Source organism: Atta colombica, unplaced genomic scaffold (assembly GCF_001594045.1).
Source record: "Atta colombica isolate Treedump-2 unplaced genomic scaffold, Acol1.0 scaffold207, whole genome shotgun sequence".
Lineage (NCBI taxonomy): Eukaryota > Metazoa > Arthropoda > Insecta > Hymenoptera > Formicidae > Atta > Atta colombica.
The window spans coordinates 3335424-3354702 of NW_017259302.1; the positions used below are offsets into that span (position 1 = coordinate 3335424).

The 19279-nt window shown below is 33.5% G+C and overlaps 2 protein-coding genes across 2 annotated transcripts; one reads left to right on the top strand and one right to left on the bottom strand.

Annotated features, from left to right (window-relative positions):
- Positions 1–2516: 2516 nt before the first annotated feature.
- On the top strand, positions 2517–11418 carry LOC108687458. Its single transcript, XM_018193225.1, has 10 exons — positions 2517–2634; positions 5259–5562; positions 5767–5944; positions 6006–6750; positions 6848–7104; positions 7571–7752; positions 8872–9097; positions 9189–9348; positions 9595–9826; positions 10957–11418. Exons 1-10 carry the CDS (start codon positions 2517–2519, stop codon positions 11237–11239), a joined length of 2685 nt encoding a protein of 894 aa, XP_018048714.1. The 3' UTR covers positions 11240–11418.
- Positions 11419–12793: 1375 nt separating this feature from the next.
- On the bottom strand, positions 12794–14493 carry LOC108687484 (hemK methyltransferase family member 1). The gene is made up of 5 exons (XM_018193259.1): positions 14162–14493; positions 13824–13912; positions 13510–13723; positions 13166–13422; positions 12794–13037 (listed from the first exon to the last, which is right to left on the bottom strand). Exons 1-5 carry the CDS (start codon positions 14417–14419, stop codon positions 12794–12796), a joined length of 1062 nt encoding a protein of 353 aa, XP_018048748.1. The 5' UTR covers positions 14420–14493.
- Positions 14494–19279: the final 4786 nt, after the last annotated feature.

The window sequence follows — 19279 nt, forward strand, 5'->3', positions numbered from 1 at the left end:
TAAATTTTATTGAATTATATCACTACTCTCTCTCTCTCTCTCTCTCTCTCTCTCTCTCTCTCTCTCTCTCTCATAAATATTATTAAATTATAAATTTCATAAATATTTGATCAAAATTGATTGATAAATTATGTCAAGCTCAAGAAGTATGAAGCTACGTGTCTTCGACAGTTCAGTAATAGATTGCAGCACTGTGCAGCAAGTTATGAAAGCTTACGCAATATAATTTTAATTTAATGTTGTGTTACGATAGAGCATTACTTTAAAACTATTCTTACAGTAATACTAGTTATTTTAGATCACAATTGAAAGTACACTTGATGTTACGTATGCCTTCACATCAATTTTATCATATTTAATTAAATACTTATACATTCATTTGTGTTAAATTACTTAATCATGAAAATATTCCTGAAATCGATATATATTGGAGTGCTATATTAACAATCTTCATTTCTCTGTGAAAGATGAGATTAAAAAGTAATGCTATTCACTTGGTTAGTGGGTCTAGAGAGTTACGCTGTGAAATTGATATGTGTGCCGAGCTATTAATGAATAAAATACGAGTATCCTACTTTGCGTATCAATAGCTTCTAAGCATCTCAGGTTGTATCATTATTCTGAATCATTTGAAATGAGAGCTATTATATATTATACCAAATGAATGTCAGAAATAATTGAATCGTGATTTAAATCCGCATGGAGTACAGAAAAAACAGAGTATAGGAAATAGTGGACTTATTAAATTAATATTATGAAATAAGTATCTATTATACGAGAACGGAAAAGCATTATTAATATGTGAAAACGAAATGTGAAAACGAAAACTTTAGGATAAGAATTAGGATAAGAGAAATACTAAAATACTAAAATAATAAAGTTTAAATAGAAATAAAAATTTATATAGTAAAACAACTCTCTTATATCGAAAATAATCACGTTATAATGCTAAACAGTAAGTTGCAAAGTTGTAGCTGTGATCAAGAAATAAATGAATTAAAAATATAATGTTTAATGTCTAAATGTCGAAAATAACAAATTGGAAAATAATTAATAAAATAATATATAAAATCACAATAATGAAGATAGGGCTGCCAAGTCTTAATGCTATGTGTGTGTGTGTGTGTGTGTGTGTGTGTGTGTATGTGTGTGTGTATGTGTGTGTGTAAGTGTGTGTGCGCGTGTGCGCGTGCGTGCGTGTGAGCGTGCGTGCGTGCGTGCGTGCGTGCGTGCGTGTGTGTGTGTGTGTGTGTGTGTGTGTGTGTGTGTGTGTGTGTATTATTAAACAACAAACAGTTTATTAGCATCTTCATTATTGTAATTTTATAAATTATTTGAGGCTTTTCTTATAATATTTTAATATTACACGCGGGCGAGATAATGCGTTATCGAATTCTTTCACATTTATTAGAATACGCTTTGGTTTTCGTATCTTGTAATTTATTTAAGAAGTTTTGTAAATTATTAAGATTAAGAGTTTCTATTAGAATTTGTGAATAGGTTTTATAATTTTTTTTTGTTCTTATAATTATGTTATATGTTTTTATATTTTATTATTATTATTAAAGATTAGTTAATTCCGTTTGAATTTTATTGACGATTACAAAGCGATTCAATATGTCTGGAATGTATCTCGCAGTCGTAACTATGGAATTGTTTTATTAGAATGATTAGTTAATTTCGTTTGAATTTTATTATTTTACATTATTTTATTATTTTAACAAAATGAATGAAAATAATCCAATCGAAACGTATGTAAACTGTTTGTTTTTTAATAATCATAACATAGCAACAAGTCTTTGTTTAGCTCGTAGCCCTTCATTATTGTAATTTTATAAATTATTTGAGCCTTTTCTTATATTAAAATAATATGCAGTAATATGCATTGAAGACTATGTAAGCAACTATGTTGTTGTTAAAAACGATCAATTTTGTGTACTAAAAATAAATGTTATAGCAATAATTATCGCAATAATTTCAAAAATGACTAAAAATTAAAATATCAACAAAAAAATTTTTTAAATCAATTTAATTTTATGTTTACTTTATTTTAAAATATTTTTTTATTATTAGCATTAAAATTTTATTATTCAAAATAACAAAAATAATCTTAGTCAAGATTTAATTTTAATTTATCGATTATCAAAAAGGAAACTTTTTAAACGAGATACATAATTGTTAGTACACATGGATGTACGTAGCGACAGCAGGTAAAAAGGATTACAGTTAAATTGAATTGAGGTATAAACTCACAATTTTGTAGGAAATACATTAGTTACACATAAAAACAACAAGTACAGAAAAAAAAACAGAAAAAAAAGAAGAGATTAGTAAAATAATATATCTTAATTGTCAATGACTATTTTTTTCTTCAATTCTGTCCATCTGACACGTTACATTCAGTTCTTTCACTCACGCAACCTCTGCGCAGGCTCTACTCTGCTCTAAGACTCTACTGTTACTCATGAACACCCTGTAGTATCGTCAAATCAGTATAGCGGGGAGCGCTTAACGCGATGCTACTATGCAGTATACTGCGTGGAACGCTATCCGCGTCTTTCGTGCAGATTGCAATCTTCTTACTGCAAAACTCCAATATCACGAGAGTGCTCGCGTCCATGCCACCAGGAGCCGGTTAGTGCGATGTACTTTAAAATAGTTCACTATGGACAAATCTATACAAAAATAGTGATACACATAAAGATATGAAAACATACCGTTTTGCTTTTTCGAGTGTTTATTTTTGTAATTAGATTCATATTGCACTTGACTCTAGTTCCATTCAAACCTTTTTATATTTATTTCTTCTTATCGATTATTTGTTCAGAACGCTACTACCCTTTTTAGTTTAATGCAGACTTATCTCATTAAAGAAATCGCTCTACTTAGCATTTTGATTCTTTTACTATTACTCATATATCTTATATAAATTATTATATAAATACGAATTCTACACGAATAACATACATATTTTTACCCCATAGTATCACGCGACAAATTTTACGCGCGTACAGATAGGCGTGTGAATCAGTTAGGTCGCATATAAGTGGTTCTCCACGTGCTCGATCGATTCGGAACCTTTCTTTCACATCGTTTGATACACGTGCACACGAAAACACAAGCAATGTACTGCGCGCTCCGTGATCTCATTTCCGCGCAGGGTGCATTCTTCCATGACCTTGTTATCAATGGGCTACCAACTCGCGTTACTCAAAATTGAACTGGTTGTCGGCTAGACACCAGTCTAAGAGATAATTTAAGTAATTCAGCGCTCTTATGCAGGTGTATGCGTTAGATAATCGATATTATTCTCAACGTGCTTATATATACGTGCTTATATATACGCGAATACGATATGTTACTATTCTGATCTATTTTGCGGTAAGATGTACAATAAGTTGTGACATATCTACTTATTGTTAGTAATATTTTTGTAATATTATAAAATATGAGTATATCATAAAAACAAATTTTTCTTAAAACAAGTTATGTCAGACGTAATATTTATTACTGATTACTTGATATCATATATATATGTCATAGAAATGTCAGTGTACTTTACTATTTGTAAATTTACGAGAATATCAACGAGAATGTAATGGAATGAGCATACGGGGGTTAATAGCGATCAATTCGACTCATTCTCACCATAGGAACTCCGTTTTCTATTGATTTAACACTACCATCACGTACTAAAAATACCTGAGGTATGCCGCGTGATTGTGAACTCTGCGTATATATGGAATGATTGAATAAGTTCCCCACCAACAGGAAAAGACATTTATGTTAATGCAGAGTATATTATATTTACAATATATACAAAACCATTGCAGTCTTTGAATCATTGATAATTAGATGAATTTGAAGACAGGGATAAATCGCTCGCTTATAAAAAGTTGCGAAACTGCAAATGATACTTTAACAATATTTCCGCACCGGAAAGTCAAACGAAGCGTGAAACCAGGTCGTCGTAACAACGTGAAAAAAATTCCGCGAGCAGAATAGATCATGGACGCGTTCCACATAGTGTCATAATTGATCGATAATTCGAGCAATGACCAGTTGCAACATCTGAAACTGTCCAATATATCCAAAATCAACTTCGCTTTGAACTCGTATTAAAACATAAACTTCTTACTTACATAAAAAGTTTTTTAATATTTATGATTATGATTATGGTTATTATATGCTATAATATTAATAATAATAATTCATAACTATACGTTTAATTCTATCAACAAATATATCGTTATCACCGAAACGACTATGAATTATAGTAGAATTATATATTACATATTATTATTATTATTATAAAAATACAATTACTATAATTTAAATAAAATTTATAATTATTTTTGGGATCAATTATATTTATGATTAATATAATACTGTAATTATATAAGTCATAAATATCAAAAATTTTTCTCTCAGTGCAGTTTTTAACTATTAACGTGAAATACAATAAATAAGAAACTTTCAGCTCAAGAGTACGTTACTCCCGGAATTCTTAGAATGACATAATAAACAACAACAGAAATTATATTTTTAATCCGTAATGCGAAAGAAAACAGTTTTTACTCACGCATGTGAATGGATTGTACAACTTTTATGATCTTCAATCACGTGATCGCGTGATAAGGAAGCTCAATTTAGTCCTCCATCTTTATTGTCGCATTTATTATGATCGGCTCATCCTCAGCGATGTCGTGACATCGCCGATAAGTCGCATGATGGCCGGTCATTGGCCCCATCGACAAAGTATCTCCTGGAAAAGCTTCCGCATATAAACATCGATGTTTTCTTGCCCTTCTCGAAGAATGAGTTTTTATCAATAAAATATAAGATTCTTTTACAGTTTTATAAGTAATATCATAAAAATCAGTATTTATCGTAATTAAAATAAAAATTATTTTTACTTTATGTAAGGCAAGACTACGGCAATAATTTAAGATTATTAATAAAAATTTCACTTTTAGACTGTACATGTGAGAACACAATCAATATGAACTGGAAATTAAATGTCTACAATGGCCGATTATGATTATTAAGTACACAATAACTATATAACGTTTTATTAAAGATATAAATAATGATATTTAAAACATAAAAGTGACAGGCGAAGTAATTTTTATAATTTTAATAATAAATATTTTATTGTATTGTATGTACATTTGTATGTACATTTGTATACTCATTTTTAAAATGTTATACACACGACAAAATCAAAAGCAAATATATCAACTTTCGTTAATGTACAGAAGACGAAGTTATCGTGATCGAACATCTGCCGGGACGGCGGGTGCATCTTCAGGATTTCTTTTGGACTGGTCTGGAAGACGCGCCGCCATGGGTGGATCCCAGTCAAGGTTTAACATATTACGAAACAAGAACAATCGTTCATACAGTCACAGTTTATACCCCGACCGATGAGAAAGACCCCATATCGTCTCATCGTCCCGATACTTACAATCCAGAATGCGTCACGTGCATAGAACCGACACCTAGATTGAATGATGATGATCAGAGTATCGGAATTCTTATCGGAGATGATCCTGGTCCAAGGTAGATTAATTATTAGAGAATATTTTTTTTTATTGAAAAAAATAAAAAGATCTTAACAAATGACAAAAAGATTTGATGAACGAATAAATATGATAAGTATATGTTTATTATATTAATTTAGCATATCACTATAAATAGCACTGTATAAATATTGCTTTGCGATATTGAGAAATAAAACAAAGAAAGATAAATTCGTGTTGACAGGTACTGGCTGTTAACAGTTCTTCGTCCAGGTGAAGCTGTACCGCCCAAAGTTGAGCTTCGATTGGCTCGCTTGTATCGAGCCGCGTTTTCTAGACAGCAACAATGGCATCTTGGTGTGCTGTCGATGGATCCACGATCGCGAAGAGATGCATTATTACGTGATTTTATTAATCGAAAGGTATAATATACGATTAGATGTTAATTTCTTTCATTATCCTTATTCTTTTCAATATTCACAGAACATACAAAAACATTTTGAAACTTCATCTCAAGTAAAAGTTCCGCAAGAAGAAATTTCCGCAAATACGACTGAAACTCAATTATTCGAATTAACAATTGGTACCAATGAAAATTCTACGACTCACGCAAGAACTGAAACGAGTGTTGGAAACTTAGTTGACGAGAAATACTTTTCGAATGTTTCGCAAGTTAAGTCCATGAGAATGATCGAAATTCCCAGATCAAAAAAGATGTTGTTGCCAGTATTTGACATTGACGCAACAAACGATTATGATAAATCTACAAAAGACAATTCCGCTTTGAAGAAGATTATAAAAACATTGAAAAAGGAAACAAAATCCTTTTCTATACAAAACGATGAATCTATAACTGTCGATTCAATACATCTTGTCCCTGATACAATTGACGATTCTAGTAAACAATTCCCGTCACAATCTATGTCATTTCCTTCATCTGATTCAAAACTGAATACTGAAAGCATCTCCAAAAGCCGATCTAATGATAACGAAGATGCGAGTACAAGTGTACGTTCGAGATTGCGTTTAGCGGACGGTTCGATTCCGGGAGTAGTAAAGGTCAGAATGCAGAATACGAGCATTTTCGAAGGTGCGATGAGATTGATCTATTCAGTTCATCTCGATGATAAGCCTGTTCTTGCTGAAATGGCTGCAAGAGATATGATGCTTCTTTCACCCCAAGAAGTCGCTTTGGAACTCGGCGCACCGGTAATTATTCAAAGTGAACGTAAGTAAATAACAATCTCATCAGAAAGGATTTCGTAAAATTGTTATTACAAACATGTTACATCCTCACATATAAATTATGTTATTTTCTCTCGTAGCTTATCTGAAAGAGAGTAGACCTCTAGCTTTATCGAGAAGGAGAGACGCATGGCTATTAATTGGTGCCGCTGGCGCGGGTGTCGTTTTGCTAATTTTCGTTCTCGTTGGTTTGATCTTGGCTGCCAAAAGAAAAAGAGCACACAGCGCTGTCGTTGCACCGCCGAATAAAAGTATTCTTAAAAAAGAACGTGAATATGCAACCGCGACGTCCGGTCTCGATAACACTGCATTCTCAACATCGGAAACAGAAATCAAGGTAGGTATGTGTAATACGGTTTCTACTTCTATTAACTAAATAAAAAAATCATTTTTTGAATTAAGATTGCGAATTTTTGTATGAGTCAGTGTACGAATTAGCTTAAATTTCTGTTACATTTTATTATGCAGAGCGTATAATAAAAACGACGAAACGTACGTTTTGCTAAATATCGTGCGGAATTGAGAAAGCAGATTTTTTTGTAAAAGAATTCATAATTTTTAAAGTTCTTTCCTTGCGTGATATAAAAGTTACGGGGTACCATAGGGAAATAAGCTCGACGCATTAAAACCATTACGACACGCGAACGATCAACGAAACGACGTCGAAAATTAGAAGGAAAGATAATTCAGTTCTATGATGTCAGGACAATATCGATTCTAACAAAATATTGCTCCTACTCCGTCGAGCAAATTATTACTTTTCGGATATCATTGTCTTTTATTCGGCCCACCCTTGTTCGCAGACCGATGGTACCAGTCAGCGGCAAACTCCGCGGACTTTATCCCGAACTCCGATCACGCCTGACACGCCCGATAGTCTGGAATTAGGCATTCATGAAGTTTCCAGCGACGACGACGAAGAACCAAAGAAAACTCGTGGATCGGTCCTTTGGAGTACTCAAAAACACGTAACAAAAAAAGCAAAGTAATCACCAAAATTCCTGACAACTTAAGGTAACTCCGACAAATACGTAGTAATCAGAAAAAATAGAAGAAGTGGGAATAATTTTTCCGCAATTATTCTGTTACATGCCTTTATGTTATATTAGTATTGTGTTATGATTTCAGCTTCTTACTGTTAATATTAATGAAATTGTTGTAAGTTGAATTTATATTTGAATTTATATTTGAATTCATATTATATTTGTCACTGTAATAAGTAACGCCGTCATAAATTATAAAATAATTATTGTGCGTAAAAGATTTAGTGGTTATTTCATGACATATAAGAGTAAAGAAATAGTAAAGCATATTGTATAGCAAAATACAAGTGCTTTGTTCTTGTATTCTTTGTTTAGTTTCTTGTCTTGTATATCCCACCGGTTTGAGATTATACAGCATTTTTAGCGGGTGGGATTTATATCCAAAGCATACAAAGTGCGCAGATTGGATTCAATACACGAAATGCAATAAACGCATTACATGAAATATATATCTCACGTAATAACACTTGTAATATTATATAGGAAGATTGCAATTGTTCTCTATTACTTTATATGCACATTTATCATTCTTATTCCTCAATAAGATTCCTTTACAGACATATTTTATAAGTTATGTCTTTATAGACATAGTTTATAGGTTGTGTCATTTTACGTCTTATTTATTAACATTATTTGTAAATTTTTCATGAGCTACATATACCCTTCCCCCCCTTCTCTCTATAAGCCGTATATCCCACTTCTATAGAATATATTATATGACAAAAAAAATGCAAGAGTTTCAAAAAGTTCTTTTTTTAATGCAAAAAATAAATATTTCGGTTTTCAAATATTTTTTCATAACAGTAGGTAGACAAAGTTTTTACTGATATAGTTGGTTTATTTCAAAAATAGTAAATGAAAACTTAATAAATTAAGTTTTTGTTAGGTGTGGCGTATATGTCGGAGTTACTCTAATTAGGGACGACTTATCATTAATATGCTAAGCTACATGATCATATAAGAGAATTGAAAATAATAATATAAAATCTAAATTAATAAATAGTAAATAAAAGATAAAGTATATACATACTATAATTGTACATTTCATGTATGAAATATAGAGCATCTCATGGAAAAATGATAAGAACGAATGCAATGGACCGAGCTGAATCACCGGAGTCGTTAACCGATCACATAGAGACATTGGAGTCTTTAGAGAACGGTTATGCAAAACATAAAGAAGAATCTACTGCTTCGCCACGATCATATTTATCAATGCCATCGTGCAAGCAATTTCCTAGTATGCGTAGTGTAGAACCATTGTCAAAAGTGTTGGAACCAGTCATGGTAATTTTTGGAAAATGAACTAGATCACCGATCGATATAAATCAGTTATATTTTTATATATTTTTAATGATAAAATGTTTTTTATTTTTAGATTAGGCACCTAGACATCGATTCTCCAGAATTAGTGCGTCACAATAGAAGTGACAATATCAACGATACGTTTCTTACAAGAACATCGAGTGCCTCAAAGGATCCTGGAGCTGTAGGACCGATTGTTTGGAATCTTAGGAAACAGATATTTTCTACAGAAGGTAAACATATTTTACTTTTTCGAATTATTTAATATCAATATCTGTAATTTAAAAATGTTCTTCCAGCAACGTCAATATTTCTCTTCGCATCGATTACGAACGAATAAGTAATATCTTTCTACGAATTATTTTAGTCTAAGATATAGTAAAGTTACTCCAACTCATTCGTTCGCAATCGATTACTGCAAGATGTAAGAAATATTTATTTCTTCACACAATCTCTCGAAAGATTCAACTTGTCTAAAGGTAATGGTACGTCCGAAACGGATATCGATGGAGTGTACCATCTACCATCCGGACCCGTGGGCCGCGCCAGGAGGAGACTTCACGAGTTGCTCGAGGACTCCTTCAGTCTCTTCGGAAGCAGAGATATCAAGATCAAAGAGCCGCAACGACCGTCGCAGCCGATCACCGTTGCATGTACAGCGGATACACTCGCGATACTTTCAGAAACCAAAGGCAAATCCGCCCACGTCAGGTATACATCCTTGGTTTTCTTCTTCTAACAAATAATTGCATATTATAACATCTAAAATCGCTATATTAATTATTAATAACACTGAATACGTATATTTCTTTATTTTTAAAACCAATAAGAGATAAATGTCTTAAATGTAATCACTTACAGTGGAAAACCTTGCCATATATATTTTATCATTATATATGGAGTGTCTAATTATCGTGCCATCTCTCGCAAACAGGAGCGAGTAAAATTGAATAGGAAAGTTCTTTATCGATTTTTTAAAATAATTAATAAAAAATTAATTAAGGGTGGTCCATGAATCAATGTGTCTAATGAAAACATGCCTCATGGGAAAAAATTATACGGAATGAATAATTTTACCGCAGAAATATTTAAAAATTTAGATAGACAGATCTAAAATAATTTTGATGGATCAATAAAGTAATTATGATAGAAAATTGAAGCATGATGATCAATGATGCAAAAAATTTTGATATTCTAGCAATTATAGCTTGAGTTCATAATTATTTTGATAATCCAACAAAATTTATTTTTAAATCTGCATTAGCTAAATTGTTAGACTTTAGCAAAAACCATTTTTTGTAGTGTTATGCAACAATCATGAAGCCTATTCTTTTTGGTTGAACTTTTGCACCAATTCATCTTTCTTCCTTTTTTCTTCAGGACGAAAGAAGAGGAAGAAAGATGAACTATTCAGCCAAAATAGTTGCTACGCGCATGGCAAGCCATTGGGGAAAATGGAAGAACGTACGCCTAGCAACCATAAATAATGCGTAATGCTAAACTATTTTTTTGTCGTTCGAATCACGTAAATGCTTATTCGCAAGTTTTTTATGAATTAATTATTTACTTATTAATTCCTTATTAATGATTGAGGAAATAGTAAAACAACGATTTTTCTCGGTTTAAACTGTTTTATCTGCCCAAGAAAAATAATATCGTAATTACTAAGTGTTTTATTTATATAGTATATATATATAGTATATACTATTCTTCTAATAGTATATACTAATAGTATATACTATTCTATTATACATATTTTATGTATAATACTATTCGTAGATTAAATAAATTTAATAAATAATTAAATTAATTGAATAGTAAAAAATTTTATAACTCTACAGCCCAGTAACAACGCCAACGATGGAAATGAAGACGCGACCTCGTACATCATTACCACGTAGAGGTCTGGACGAGGATATTCTAGAAACTGGGCAAATCGAATCAATTCATTCTCGCGGTGCCTGGGGCTCAAGACCACTCAGCGCGGGTCCATTTCATAGACCAAACTTGCCCGAAGTGGATACCAGGCGTATATTAGCAGATAACAGGCTTTCACCAGAAGATCCTGCAGTACCTTTAATCGCATCAATCAAAAAAGAACTTGAAAAGTTCTCATCCCAGTAAAGCCCAGTAGCAAGTACAATAGTGTAGCTTAAATATCTGCGAAGTGATATATTTAAGCGTAAGACAAAAAACAATGTAAATATTCAATCAATCTTTTTCACAAAATTTTATAACTTGACGCCGAAGTTTTCCATTATATTAATTATAGCAAAACTGAACATTTTACACGTATTCATATTTACACGAAAGCATAAACATTATAGAGATGACAAATAATATCGTAATTTTATTGTTACAAAATCCTATCACCAAATTTAATTTATTAATCAGTCATTGTATATACCATTACATAGAATGCATTTGCAAATTTAATGCAATACAATTAACGATAAAAAAATTCGACTGATTAAATTATAAAAAGTATTAAAATAATACTTACTAATCTGTCCAATATAGAAATATGTACCTGTATCAATGACACAGATAAAGTATATGCAATATCTGGAAATACGGTAGTGTCTCAGCGTTATGTCAAACGCAGCGACACTGTTACTTTACTGCTACTTTATTATGTAAGCCGGCGAGTTGTGAGAGATTATTGGATCTCAATAAGGATTGAATCGATTGTTTATACAGCTATGCAAGTTTGTGTGGATAACATAAACATTTGGCAACCCTAAGGCAGCAGCACAGGCTAATATAGAACACATAGTGCGTCAAGCGAATCAACTAATCAGAATCCTTTCTTTTCTCCCATTTTACGAAAAAGAAAAATTTTGATCGATTTATTCTCTAATGCACTGTATACTACGCATTATAGAAAAGTTTTAACTTATAAGTTATAGTTACGTAATTTTGTCTGCGGTTGCATTAATGCCTACTGTACATTGGACGCGATGAGCGTCCAAGCGACTTTTTATAAATGAATTTATCATCATTACTATTAATTATTATTTATGGAATTTTATATATAAATACATAGCAATGTCTAAAGTTTCTCAAGTTTACAGCAGAGTTTGTCATATTGATGACATTGGCTGTGATTAAAGTCTCGTTACAAACGAGAAACGTTTGATGGACTAATTAGAAGAAAAAATGTTACTGACCAATTAAAAAACGCTTCAAAGCGTTTATAGCATCACGTTGATCGTATCAATTATTATTTAGATCAGACCTGTCCAATTTGAGCTCCGAAACCAAAAGCAAGCCATTGACACAAAAAAATTCAATGTAAGTAAGATTTCGAAGACTGTAAAGTCGATACGCATCTGACGCTTATCAACACTTTACAGTTCCTGAGATTTTACTAACATTGAATTTTTTTGCGTCGGTGACTTTGCATTTTGGCTCAAATTGGACAGGCCTGATTTATATCATGCTTGTTGGAAATCATAAATGAAAAAAAATTTAGTAATCGTTGTTATTTCTTCTATAATTTCTTTAAACTTATATATTAATTATATTATAATGAAATATAAAAAAATATTATTAAATCAGATATTATTAAAAACTGATAATATATACAGTCTAATGTTATTAATATGCTGTTTATTAAGATTATTTTCTAAAATAACCATATACAAAATAATACAAATAGCGTCAAAAATCATTTCTTTAAATGACTTTCAATATTTCCACGAAACGATCATTATTACAAAAATCTTTGTATGTGTGTTCATAATGGAGTTTTAATTCAGAATACTTATTTGTAAAAAATTGTATATATTCGGGATGAGTGGGGTCAACTTCTATAAAAAGACGTCCACCAGGTTTTAATACTTTTGCAGCATACTTTAAAAGTGGCTTAATTACTTTCAATCCATCATTACCGCCATCCAATGCTCGGAGATCTTCATAACTACATAATAAATATATTATTAATTTTTTACATATTTATAATTTATAATTTAATATTATAATTTATTTATAATTTATAATTTAAACATATTTATAATTTAAAATTCACAATTGTATTTTGCACGTTACATTCTTATCTCAGGTTGTAATTCCGATATCTTCTTTGTTGGCACGTACGGCGGATTACTGATCACATAGTCAAACAATTTTGAATTCAAATCCTTGCTATCACCAGCATTATACAAATTGCTCAAGATTTCAATACTTGCATCTGACTTTAGAGTCGCATGTATTACTGTAATTTGTTCCGTTAAATCCAATTTGCTTCGATTTATTATCGTCAAATCGCAAGCATGTAAATTCTCATCAATCGCTATACATTTTATCTAAAAAAAATAAATGTCATTTTTTCAATTATAATTATCAGAGTCTGTTTCTAAAAAAAATAGCTCAACAAAAATACTCTCGCATACCTTTTTACAAGCGTGTGCGAGAGCAAGTGATATAGCACCTGAACCACAACCTATTTCTAAAATTTCACAACTATCAGCTTGTGACAAATTCAGTCTTTTCAACACAAAATCTACCAGTATCTCGGTTTCCGGGCGAGGAATAAAAATCGGTGGTACAAGTTTCACGGTAATGTCTCGAAAATCCCATTCGCCAATAATATACTGAACTGGCATCCTGCAAGGACTTGGCATTCATAAGCGAGCGAAAGATGATGAAGACTTGGTGCAATGATCCAGTATAGTAGACTACAAGGCCTTTTTTAAGGGCCTCTTACCTAGATAAACGACATTCGCATAACGACTCCAATTTCTCAATCTGGCTCGCGTTGAGAGTATCATTTCTGACAGTACAAATATCTATTATCTGCAAATAATAAGAGAATAATAAGAGCAATTTTTATTTATTTAAAATCTAGCAATAGATCTTTAGGATCAAGTTTTAATATTTCTTTAAAATTATTAAATTTATTTGCAAAGATTATTTCTATCTTATACTCTTATATTCTCTAATGTACGTCATTAATATTTTCTAATAGTACTAATACTTTCTAATTTGTTAAATAACGTCGATTACAAAATGTCACAAATGAGAAAATAGCAAAATTACGAATACCTTTTTAATCCCTATAACGTGCGCCACTATATGTTCTATGGATTCTACTGGTTCAGAGACGCCTTCGTTCTCGAATCGGCGACTCCATTGATCGAGAACATTACCGATCGTACATTCACGTGTGTCCGAAACAAGCAAACGTTGCTCTGGATGTTTCAATGTCACATTAAGATTGTTATTCGCCAAACACTGCAAGCAGGCGAATATAGCCGATTTGTTGCAGATAGAATGTGTCCTCAAGATGTTACGACACAACATGATTAAATCGAAATGCAAATGCAAGATCAATCGGTTACTGACAGATTGATTCAATCATTTACTGACTCTGGGTAGTCAGCTGATAGGCTATGGAAGAATTGGAGTTTGTATATGCATACATATATTTTAACTTGCGCTATATGCATGTATATTATGATATACTATGTATATACATATATGGAAACTGCTGCCAGCTGGCGGAATAGAGGTGTGTTGAATATTTATCGATAGAAGAATTCAAAATATTGTAACAAAAATAAAAATAATTTCAAAGAACATTGAAGTAAAGAACATTGAATAATTATTAGATGCTCCAAATATATAAATTCAATAAAAATAATGTAAATCATTTTCCGTACACAAATATACATAAGTATAAAATAGTGTTTTTATAAAATAACATTATTGATGTAAAACAATTCTATAGTTCTTCATATATATCTTATATATCTCTTTATATATCTCTTTTCTTGAAGTAAACTGCATTATGCCATTTACTTAATTATAAATACTATCATCTTCATTTTTAGATATTGTTAAATCATATTACTATATTCATTAAAGCTATGAGTAATCCAATTCTTTCCTTTATCAAGAGTCATCAGATGTGCAACCAGCGCAACTATCCTCCAATCGACTGATGGTGAAATCACTCTCTATCTTTACAGAAATTCAGAAAGTGATAGCTAGACGCGGAGTCAAAGACCTGGGTCGCTTTAGAAGATACCGCTAAAGCCGTGCTCCGCCGGTGGATCGAAAGGTCTAAAAACCATATACGCATGCGCCGATGTTGGAGTAGCTGTCTGGAAAAGAAGGGTGCTGGCTAACAGGCCGTTGTCTGGCCGAAGGCGCTGGCAGTCGCCACCGGCCCCGCTTCCAATTCATGACTGCCATGACAGTCCTCCCGTGTCGCAGCGAGTACGAGACTGAGTCGTAGTAACGCCGTTTAAAGAACGCCGCTATTGACTTCTTCCCCCGACTGATGCACGTACTCGCGTTGCAGCGCGTTGCACCGCGAGGAGGTCAACCGAGATTTGACCTCGGCTGGGCCGTCACGGTACTGGTGTTGCAGCAAACTAGCTCTCGCGCCTCATCTATCAGTTCATTTGCCAGGCGAAGTCTACCTGGGTACGTTAACCATCGGACCAAGAATTTCATGCGGTCGTAGAGCGAGCGCGCGTCGTAGTGGCTCATGCGAATGGCGGGTGTTGTACAGAGGCGATGCCGTTGATGTGACGCGTGTCTCGTGCCGCACGCACCGCATGGCTGATCCGCTCGCTGTCAGTTTCGGAGCCCGCCGCCTACGTAGAATATATGCGTTAAACAACATACAAAGCAGCCACGCTTCCGTTCTCCACTTGGGTTCGATCGATCGATGTGGCCTATCGAACCCCGTAGGTAGGGCGCCTTCGCTGATTAGAATCAGACTAGCTCAAGAAGACGAGAGCATCGCACGCGCTAGTAACGAAGTGCAAAGCGTAGCGAGGATGCGGCATCGATCGTGAGGCGGTCGAGACATTCCTAGTGACTCGTTGAAAAGGTTGCATGCTTCGGAAGATTCGCCAGCCTTATATACGTAGCCTCTACCAAAAGTTTTTCGGCCGTTAAGATATATTGGATATTTATGATAATATAGATTATAGTGATATGATTGAGATCTTTGAAATAAATTCCTGTTGGAAAGATCCAAATCTTTTTCTCTTTTCATTTTGCTGCTAAGCAAAGACAATAAAGTTCTCTTTGCGCTTTACAGCGCGCACTCGGTTTACATATACGCGAATCGGAGCAAATCGGGGCATCGATCGTCGTCGGAATTTTCGGAGCGGTTTGCCGAGGCGACACGTCGCGTGCTTCGAAAAATTCGCCGGCTTCGAGTAATCGATCGGTACGCCTGTAGATTCGCCGGCGTAACTCGACGGGATTTTCCGAGACGCCCTTGAACTGTGAGAAACGTGGAATAAGGTGTGGTGAAAATCGAACATTGTCGTTATATATCGCGAATAGCGCAGGTATTCTGAACGTCACGCGTGTGAATAGAGTACGTACATAATATTACACATTACGTCCTTCATACAGAGAATTTTTTTTTTTATCAAAGATCTGTCATTCACTTCCTCGCAAGCGTGATAGTTTAATGATGTAAGATCAACGTTTGCGTAATGCACTTCCGCGTCGGCCCGATTACATTTAAATTATCTTTTCTCTGATGGTTTATGCACTATGCACGAGAAACTACATGAACGTACAATTAAAATCTCTAGAATGCGGTTTCATTAGCAGCGGTTAATTGTCGCCTTTCTAATTTTCTATACTCCCGTAAATCTTCAGGCCGCAGTTCTGGTGGCTTCTTAATTGTCTTTCGCGAGACTATGCAAATAAACGAGTAACGAGGGTGCAAATGATGTGCTAGATTGCGTTGTCTCGCTGTTACATTTGGAAAAAATTGCAGCTTGCCGTAATTGAATCCCAAATCAAATCTGATCGTTTCCTCGTCAGCTCAATTTTCACGCAATAAAGAACGCGCATGTCGATAATCGTTGAAGTAATCGGTTCGATAATACACAGCTTAGGCAACTTTCTTTATTTCTGCTGACTATACGGCATCACGCGATGAAAACGCGAGGGGAGCGCATTCGCGCGTTTCGCGCGAGCTCGGTGTGCCTCTAGAAAGAAAAAGGATAAAAAACCCTCTTTGCTTCGCGGTGAGTCGACCGAATGCATGCACCGAACAACGGTTACGTTATCATTGCTTCTTTCGGGCTTCTTGCTCGTGCTACCTATCACTCCGTTTCCGCATACCTTGCGATATCGAATCATATCCCGGAAGAAATATCCGGCCATGAAGAAGCGTTTCGGTTCACGCCCTTGCGTACGCGCGCACCATATCCAAGCAACCTCCAGTCCAAAATTGATGTTAAGCGGAGGAATCAGACGTCGCGTCAAAGAAATCCCGGAAGCGTGCCATCTACAAATTCACTCACTTTATTCTATATCGAGCGCGGAAATTGTACCGTGCAATTCCAATTTCAATTTCGATTGATCAAACTGCACTGGGATTCTGTAACTTTTAATGACAGTATCGATTTATTATTATCATTATATTATCGTAGAGTAAATATCATATATGGTAAAAAAAAAGCTACAATACAACGACAGTATCGGATATGGTTATATTGTCTTTACGAAGTTTTTTTCATTTGTACCATATAATGTCTGTGCATGCAATATACAATGATAATATAATGATGTGGTATATATAATATATAATACTTTAAGAGTTATACGAGATATTTCACATCAAACCGACATACATATGTCGAATCGTACCATACAACAGAAGTTTTTAACTATACAATTTATTCGGCTTCCATTTTGAAATTTTCAGAGTTACTTTATAATTAAAGTAGAAATATGATATTTTTACCAAATTTTAAATTGGTGAGTTGATGAAAGATATTAATAAAAATTATAAACAAAATGGAAAATGATTTATTTATTTGAAAATGATAAAGTAAAACTAACCTATCCATAGAATTTAAGATTTTTGAAATCGATCTCTTGCGTTTTTTTTTGTACGACTATTAGTTTCGAAATAATAATTCGAATGTTCACATGTCGAATGACATTTTTTCATGAATTTCTGCAACTTACAAGCGTAAATAACTTCACAAAAAAGAATCTAAAATTTTTTCATGAAATACGTGTCTCATATTTTTATCTGTAGAATGTCAGCAAATTTAAAAAAATAAAAAATAAAAACGATGTTTCAAAGGTGCTCGATTTGATGTGGAACGTCTTATATACAGAAATCCTATTGTAATAACATCCTAAACTGAAAAAAGAGTCTGTAATAATAACTCTGATAATAACTAATACTAAATATTCGGTTATTATTAAAAATAATTTTACTTTTCTAAACATTTATTCTTTAAATCTTTTGAAGTGAAAATTGAGTCAGTCTTGAAAATTTTTCACTTTTGGACAAGAATGGCAAATTTTTATTTTTTAAGAGTACAATTTCATTCTTGGAGTGACTTCCACTCAAAAGAGTGAAATCTTACTCCAAAAGAATAAACTCCCACTCCTACAATAAAGAATAAAATCTGCCATTCTTGTTTAAAAGTGAAAATATTTTCACTCTTTTTTCAAGGCTGGCTCAATTTTCAGTCTTTTAGAGTGAAATTTTACTCTAAAAGATTTAAAGAGTAGTAAGTATTACCAAACATATATATATAAAACCAATATATATAATAATACCAATTGTTTGATAAGAATTGCTAAATATTTAAAAAGGTAAAATTTTTTTGTTATACTATATAAATCAAACTTTTGAAATTATTATTATTTCATTCAACATTTGGTAGCAAACTCTTGACTCGATGCATAAATCTTCGAATCTCAGATTTTCGATCGTCCATTAAATACGCATTCATTAGCGATGCATTCTCGCGAGTATGACTAATGATTTTTGAATGAATTTCTAGGGAACGATCTCAAGGGAAATCCGATGAATGCCGCCCCATCGCCGGTCGATAGGGTGCACCGGTGCGCTGTGGGGCGAGCCGGGGCATTGGAAGAACCTCCCTCGAACGAACGACGCGACCTATTCCGAAACGACTTGTGACAGACAGCCGGTTTTCGAGTCGTCGTGAGTGTCGGGCATCGCGACGGCGGTGACGAAACGATGCGCGCGACTCCGCGTGTCTCGCACGGCCAATAGCGTCGATCACGCGCGAGTCGCGGCAAGAGTTCATTTATTTTGTTGATGCTACATGATCACGATTCGTAACACATAGCATACATACATACACACACACGCCACACACATACACACACACACACACATATATATATATATAT

What these genes read in the sequence shown, in the direction of transcription:
- LOC108687484 (XM_018193259.1), bottom strand. Translation starts at nt 14,419, where the DNA reads ATGTTGTGTCGTAACATCTTGAGGACACATTCTATCTGCAACAAATCG. An exon ending in ACGTTATAGGGATTAAAAAG is followed by an intron (nt 13,913 to 14,161) that starts GTATTCGTAATT and finishes TATTATTTGCAG; the next exon opens with ATAATAGATATTTGTACTGT. An exon ending in TCGCACACGCTTGTAAAAAG is followed by an intron (nt 13,423 to 13,509) that starts GTATGCGAGAGT and finishes TATTTTTTTTAG; the next exon opens with ATAAAATGTATAGCGATTGA.
- LOC108687458 (XM_018193225.1), top strand. Translation starts at nt 2,517, where the DNA reads ATGCTACTATGCAGTATACTGCGTGGAACGCTATCCGCGTCTTTCGTG. An exon ending in GTGATTTTATTAATCGAAAG is followed by an intron (nt 5,945 to 6,005) that starts GTATAATATACG and finishes CAATATTCACAG; the next exon opens with AACATACAAAAACATTTTGA. An exon ending in CATCGGAAACAGAAATCAAG is followed by an intron (nt 7,105 to 7,570) that starts GTAGGTATGTGT and finishes CCTTGTTCGCAG; the next exon opens with ACCGATGGTACCAGTCAGCG.